Source organism: Neopsephotus bourkii, unplaced genomic scaffold (assembly GCF_033783945.1).
Source record: "Neopsephotus bourkii isolate Nb327-2 ecotype Australia unplaced genomic scaffold, CSIRO-AGI_Nbou_v1 NB_234, whole genome shotgun sequence".
In the NCBI taxonomy this organism is placed as follows: domain Eukaryota; kingdom Metazoa; phylum Chordata; class Aves; order Psittaciformes; family Psittacidae; genus Neopsephotus; species Neopsephotus bourkii.
This window is the reverse complement of record NW_026900744.1, coordinates 10,625,721-10,632,810: the sequence shown is the minus strand read 5'-3', so window position 1 is coordinate 10,632,810 and position 7,090 is coordinate 10,625,721. Positions and strand designations below refer to the sequence as shown.

General features: G+C 40.6%; 1 protein-coding gene across 1 annotated transcript; it reads left to right on the top strand.

Moving 5' to 3' along the window:
* Nucleotides 1–81: 81 nt before the first annotated feature.
* CTBS (chitobiase) lies at nucleotides 82–5,542 on the top strand. Its single transcript, XM_061345215.1, has 7 exons — nucleotides 82–264; nucleotides 658–796; nucleotides 1,786–1,994; nucleotides 2,617–2,788; nucleotides 3,330–3,427; nucleotides 4,129–4,290; nucleotides 5,233–5,542. The coding sequence occupies exons 1-7, from the start codon at nucleotides 133–135 to the stop codon at nucleotides 5,416–5,418; spliced, it is 1,098 nt and encodes a 365-aa protein (XP_061201199.1). The 5' UTR covers nucleotides 82–132; the 3' UTR covers nucleotides 5,419–5,542.
* Nucleotides 5,543–7,090: the final 1,548 nt, after the last annotated feature.

The window sequence follows — 7,090 nt, the reverse complement described above, 5'->3', positions numbered from 1 at the left end:
GCCGCCGCGGGTTTACCCCGCCCTTGGGCGGTGATTCCCGGGGCTCTCCCCCGCGGGGCGGAGCTCCGAGGCCGGGCGGTACCCAGCGCGCCCCGCCCGCCGGCACCGCGGGCCCGAGGCGGAAGCGCAGTCATGGGGCGGCGGTGGGGCTGGGGGCTGCTGGCGTTCGGCGTCCTGCAGTTGTTGGGCGGCCCCGCCTCCGGTGCGTGCCCCTGCCAGGACCCGCGGCTCTGCCGCCCCGTCACGGGCACCGGCGGCTTCGAGGTGCGCGTCCCCGGCAGCTCTGGGTCCCCGCGTCCCGGCGAGGCTGGGGAGGGCGGCCCGGGAGAGGCGCGGTTAGCGGCGTGTTGAACGCACCGCGCGGCGCCGCCTTACCTTGATCGTGTGTGTTAGAGCGGAAGAGGTTTCAAAAGGATGGGTGTCTGTGGTTCACAGGGGAGCGTCAGCGTTTGGCTTTGCAGGGCTAAATGTTGCACCCAGCTGCTGCGAATCCCTACCGTTCCCAGCCCCGCTGCTAGGCCACTGCTCCCTGCCCTGGGAAGCTGTTCCAGCAAGCTGGTTTCCAGACACACAAGTCATGTACCTTTTTAGTAGGCATTGAATCGTCCTGCTGAGAAGTGTTAGGAGCTAATGAAGGTGCTTTCTACCCGTTTCCAGGTCTTCGTGTTCGATGTGGGAAAGGAAACCTGGAAATCCTACGATTGGTCAAAAATTACAACTGTGGCAGCTTTTGGAAAGTATGATCCTGAACTCATGTGCTATGCTCACTCTAAAGGCTCCAGGATTGTGCTGAAAGGTTGGTTACGCTGTGAAAATATGGACATTTATGTGATACATGAATAAGAACATGATGTGCAAAAGGCTATAATGCCTTGACATTCCACATTCACTTGTATCCAGAGTCTTAAAAATCAGTAAGAGGATTGATTAATAAGGGGATAACATGCACAGGACTGTAATACCTTGACATTTTGCATGTGCTGGTATGCAGGGTATTAAAAAGAAAACCGCTTCTGCCACAGTGATAACAAGCCATTGCAGTGACAACAAACCATTGCAGTGACATTCCAGTTATCTAACATTAATCACAGCTGTGGAGGAACAGGGAGGAAGGGAGAAAAGTAAAAGCCTGCATAAGATACTTATCTCGGTCTGTATTATGGATATTAGGCAGAGTACCCAAATGACAGGGTAAGGGAAGGGAGTTTAAGTAATTCTTAGTGTTTCCACTTAAATCAATCCCTCTGTATTAGGAAGCAGATGAGTTTTAAAACATGAATACGAGGAACTCTGTGCAGCTACAAATGCTGGTTAGAAAGACAAAGTCCAGTACAGCTTAACATGATGTAATCAAGTTTAGGCTCTGTTGAGGCAAAGGCTGAATCCAAGACCACAATATGGAAAGCAACAAGTGTTAAACATAAAAGTATGTTTACCTAAACAGTAAAACACAGTCCCTCTGACTCCATGGAAATACTGAAAGTACGTTGATTTCAAGAAAGGGAGTTGACAGTGGCTGACAGAATATTAAGCAGAAGTAAAGCAATTAAAGAAAATAAAAATCCCAAAGGAACTTGAACATCACGTTGTCATCAAAGAAGCTTGGTAATCTCCTCTGTGGTCCATTGTCAAAATTACGCTTGGGAAAAGAAGTTAAGTCCTTTGCATTTTGCCTGTATGGGTGTGGGGATTTTTTAATTGTGATTGGTTGTTGGTTTAGTAAAGACAAACCTTTCCTGTCACTGTGTGCAAGTATGTGTTAACTCTTGAAGGCCTCTTGTCTAGGTGATGTACCTCTTCAGGAAATTGTTGATCCTGCTAAAAGAGCAGCATGGATATCCCAACAGGTGGACCTTGCAAAAAAACAGTATATGGATGGGATTAACATAGATATAGAGCAAGAAGTTAACGAAACCTCTCCTGAGTATTATGCATTAACAGATCTTGTTAAAGAAACTACAGATGCTTTTCACAGAGAAATACCAGGATCACAGGTAATAACCATGTACTTTACACAAACATTAACTTCATGAAATGTGAGCAGTTTTCAGAGTGCTGTTTAGTATATGAATATGAAAATTTTTGTGGAGATCCAGAGTGTGATATTCTCAAGAATGGTCAATTAGAAAGTTAGCTGTGATACTCTGTCATAAGAATCGCTCTTTTTGACCTGTATGAATTTAAACTCAGTAAGGATTTCACTGAGATTTGTAGATAAGAATGTTATTGCCCTGTGGAGCTGGCAGTTATTAGTGTGGCTTAATTAATCTTTGAAAGTAGGGCACATACAGCCTTCTGGTCTAAAAGCTTGACAATGTTTTGGTAAACCCATCACTGAAGTTTTAAGGATTTGCATCATGCATCAGATTTTTGATCAGACGGTTTTCATGTTATAATTTCTTTGGTGTTGTGAATCGCGGATGGGGCATTCACTGTTTATTATCTATTTTTTTATCACCTGAGCAACTGATTCTATAGTTCATTAGTATCATAGTGTGTTAAACACTTAGCAGCATTGCAGAAACACTGTCTTTAGAAGTTACAGGTTTTTTTTAAAGAGAAAACAAGAGCACCCAAGTGCCATATATGGTACTGACTTGTGCCTTTTTCCTGCAGGTAACATTTGATGTGGCTTGGTCTCCTGCATGCATAGATAGAAGGTGCTACAACTATACTGGGATTGCAGATGCCTGTGACTTTTTATTTGTGATGTCGTATGATGAACAGAGCCAGATCTGGACAGACTGTATTGCAAAAGCCAATGCTCCTTACCTGCAGACTTTGGCTGGTGAGGACAGAACACCTCCCCGGAGTCAGGACATTTCCATTTGTTCACGTGAACAGATGGCAAAGATTGCCTTTTCTTTTTTGGTTGTGTAAGGCTTTTGAGTGTGCTCAAATAAGTGTTGTTCTAATGTGAAATAGTATCTCAGACCCTTATGACACTACAGATAGACTTTTAGTAGTTGTATGTTGTTACTTGGAATTGTCTAGGTCCTAATTGTTAGGAACACATTTAGAATGACAAACGGCAGCTTGAGCAATGGTGTCTGCCTGGGCTTGCAAAGAACTGGAAACATGTCTCTCCTCCTTGTAAACTGCTGCTATGGGCAGCTGGTTTTAAGTGTGAATAGCTAGAGCAGTAACTAAAATCTGAATCAAACAGGTCAAGGAATATGCAGGTGGGAGGTACAGCAGAGCTTGCATCTTAGCCTCTGTCTGGGGTCATCCAAGTCCTATCTTGACTCTGGCTTTAGATTACTTTTAGGAATAAAAAAACATGTGGAAATGCAATAGTGCATCTGAATCTGTATTTCCTTCAAAACTAGGATATGAAGAGTACATTACTATGGGCATTGATCCTAAGAAGCTTGTGATGGGTGTCCCCTGGTATGGCTATGACTATGTCTGCCAAAACCTGTCTAAGGTAAGGTGAAGATTATTCATTTGCAATCATACTGTTTTTTGTTTTTTTTTTGAAAGAGATACCTAGAATCTGGTGATATGGTTTTTGGATTAAGAAGTAACTGTGGTCTGATGAATAAAGAGTATAAAGCTGGGGCTCAGGACAGAGACTATTGATGGGCTGATAACTGATAAGCAGTGTGGTACCAAACAAGGCATTTTATCTCCCTGTAGGCAACCTGAACTCCATGATACCCAAGCACTGTGTTTGACTAAGGAGCTGTAGACATTATCTGTAGAAGAGATGATGTCCAAAGGCACCACAATGCTTGTATATGTCTGCCTTCTCAACAGAATCACTAAGCTCACTGCTCAAAGACTAGGTGCAACAAACCATAGAGTGCTAAAACCGTATGACTCTTAAAAGTATAGCAGTTTACGGATAAATTATGCAGTCTGAAACATCATATGTGGGACAAACATAACAGAGAATTAAAGGGGAAAAGATAAGACAACTGTGTAAGCTGAGTGATGCCCATCCAATCTTCTGTTACTACACAATAAATAAAATCTGTTTTAATGAAATCTGTCCATACACACAGGTATTTTTGAAGAGTTTGGATTTTTTAGACCCATTTGTGATTTCGTTTTTAGCTGTACTGCTATTTTGGAGTTCAGTAAATCTATGTAAGGTGAAACTCATACCTTCTGCTTTTTTTTCAGGATCATGTTTGTTCCCTTTCCAACGTACCTTTCCGTGGGGCTCCTTGCAGTGATGCTGCAGGGAGTCAGGTCCCCTACAGAGCAATCATGAAGCAGGTGAACAGTTCCCTTTCAGGGATGCTATGGGATGAGGTACAGAAGTCTCCATTTTATGAATACAAGGTAAGAGTCTTTTTATAAGACACCATGTTGTGGAGTAAATGTTCATGAACCATAGTTCTTTGATTATGAAGTGTTCAGGGTTAGATTCTCCTGTTTGTTTTCTACATTGTTTGGGTGTAGTAAAGGTTGTCTGGATTTCCGTCTCTTAAATTTCTGTTCTGAAAGAGGGGTGCAGTGACTGAAGAATACAGGAGTAATAAAAATCTTTATTACCGTGCAGTTTTCTCAAGAGATTCTATCATGTCAAAAAAGCCGGTTTGGCATAAAGAAATCCTATATCTCCATCCTTCACTGCTACAGCTACTTTTATTAAGTTGATGACTTCAAAAGATTCTGAGACGCTCTTAGATTTTTCCAACTCAGTGGCTTGCATGCATGTTCTTGAATGATTGTGCTTACGTGAACTACACAATGTATGCATTTCATCTTGTGTCTGTAGCCATAATTTGAAGTTCCACATGTAGATGATTAAAAGGTGTTGTAAGCAATGACCACGTCAAAGCAACATTACTTTTACAAAATTCCGTAACCTCCCCTAAAACTGCTTATTGCTGGAAAAAAAGCACTGAATTTCTAACTAAATTCACCTGTTGGGTTAGATAGTGCGTCTGGGATTTTAGCTGATTTCAAAATCATATTAAAATACAAATTAGCTCAGTCTTTTCATTTAACTTCAGTAAGATGTGACACTGTTTTATAAGCTAGATTCTACAATTAAAAAATAGCCATGTATTTGACTTTAAATTTTGAACTGTGTGTAAAAAATCATTTGTAAATCAGGAGCGCATCATTGTGGAAATCTACACAGCTTGTGTATCTCAGTTTTTAGTAGTCCTTTTCACTGCATTCAACAGAAAATGCAGTCAAAACTTGATGAACTTTAATTTATCGTGTTTATATAGATAAGTAGATACTGACACGAGCGTTTAAATGTTTTCCTAGGATTCACTTGGTCACTTCCACCAGGTATGGTATGATGACCCTCGCAGCATCTCTCTAAAAGCAGCATATGCAAAGAATCGAGGTTTAAGAGGCATTGGCATGTGGAACGGAAATAGTCTTGACTATTCCAGGGAAGCTGCAGCAGAACAACAAACTGAAGCGATGTGGCAGGCCCTGACACCATAAGAACTGTTTGAACCCTTGATTTAAAATGGTGAAAATTGGTAATTTTTTATTATGCCTTATACTATCATAATTTTGACTTTATATAAATATACCATGATTAAAAAAAAAATTGAGAACTAGCCCAGTTCATCTTGTTATTTTGTAAGCAAAGCCATGTTTTCATGCTTCCAGATGTTCCAGTGTTGCTTTAGCAGTGTGGGGATTTTTTTTAAAAGCCTGCTCATCTTTTTCATTTTTCACAACTACTGTAAGTTGGTTGAAGCTTGAACCCAGTGTGTACCTGGTAACAAGTAAATCCAAGCAGTGGATTTATACGGGCAATCTCCTAAAGATCCTTTGCTAAGGCTGCCTGATGCAGCAAGTATTCGTTCTGGGGTCCCATGGTGCAGCTTTCCGACTTCCCACCCCAACCTGTATTTTACACAAGTAAGTCACTCGCAGATCAGATTAAACTCAGAATACTGGAGACACAGACTGTTGCTTATATGCAAGTTGGTGAAACTTGTGCTTGTACTTGGTTACTTTTCTAGAGATTAAAATATTTTATGGACTGAAAAAATTATATAACATGAAGTAGTTGCCATTAAGGTTTCTATCAGGCGTGTTGCTGGAAAAGAATGCTCAGTAAACTCCAGTTTCACCATGTTTATGTATCACTAAATTCCATAGTTTCAAAAGCCTAAAATCTTGGACCTTATCATGAAGAAGGAGCATTAACAGGGAGAGGACTTGGATGATGTCTTCTTCCATTTCAAACTTCTTCACTTCCTGAAAACTAGAACTCGGAAGCTTATTTAATGAGCTGCTAATTTCCACACACTTTAAACTTCATTCAGTAGCCTGTTGTTACTTTTCTTTTTTGTGCAGTATTGCCTCTGAGATGAGATATATTTTCTTTTTAGTTCATATTTTTCTCAATTAACCTAGAGAAATTGGATGACTTTTAAAAATATATGTAGTGGCAGAAAGATGGGTGTTTACAGGATTTTTTTGCTAAATAAAATGCTTTCTTCACTAAGATTGGTAAACAGCATTGCCTGTTTATGCTTTACCTGTTCCACAGCTTACAGCTCACACTGCTTCTCTGCTTCTCAGGCCTCTTTCACAACCAGATTAAAGTGCCCTGCTTAAGTTGACTCCATTAATTAAACATTTTATTTAATTAGATATATGTTGTCAGTTGTGGGTTGGTTTGGGGTGTTTTTTGGTTGGTTGGGTTCAGCTTTTTCCCCTTGGTGAATATTTACACCAAAGAGTAGTAGCATTACCATAATGGCTACTGAGGAGAAGACTAGAAGACTTCATGTGAGTGTCTGACAGGTTGATATTACTGATAATGGAAAGCAGACCATGAAGCATACTGCTCTCATATAAGGAAAAGCAATCTCTTGGAAAATCAGAGGGCTCTGTGCTAGAACTAGTTAGGAGAAACTGTTAAATTTACTTGACATACAGACACTTCAGAATTTGTATTACTATTTATATTCATATGGTAACATACTGAGAGAGAGATACTTTTGAAACTGAGTGGTCTTCTGGAGTGGATCATCTGACCTACAAATTCCTAACTGAAGGCCAGATGACTTTAGAGATTTAATACTTTCCCACTAAAATATTTGGTAAATCCTATCATAAAGAAAATAAATTGGATAAAGGGTGGTTTGTCTAAGAC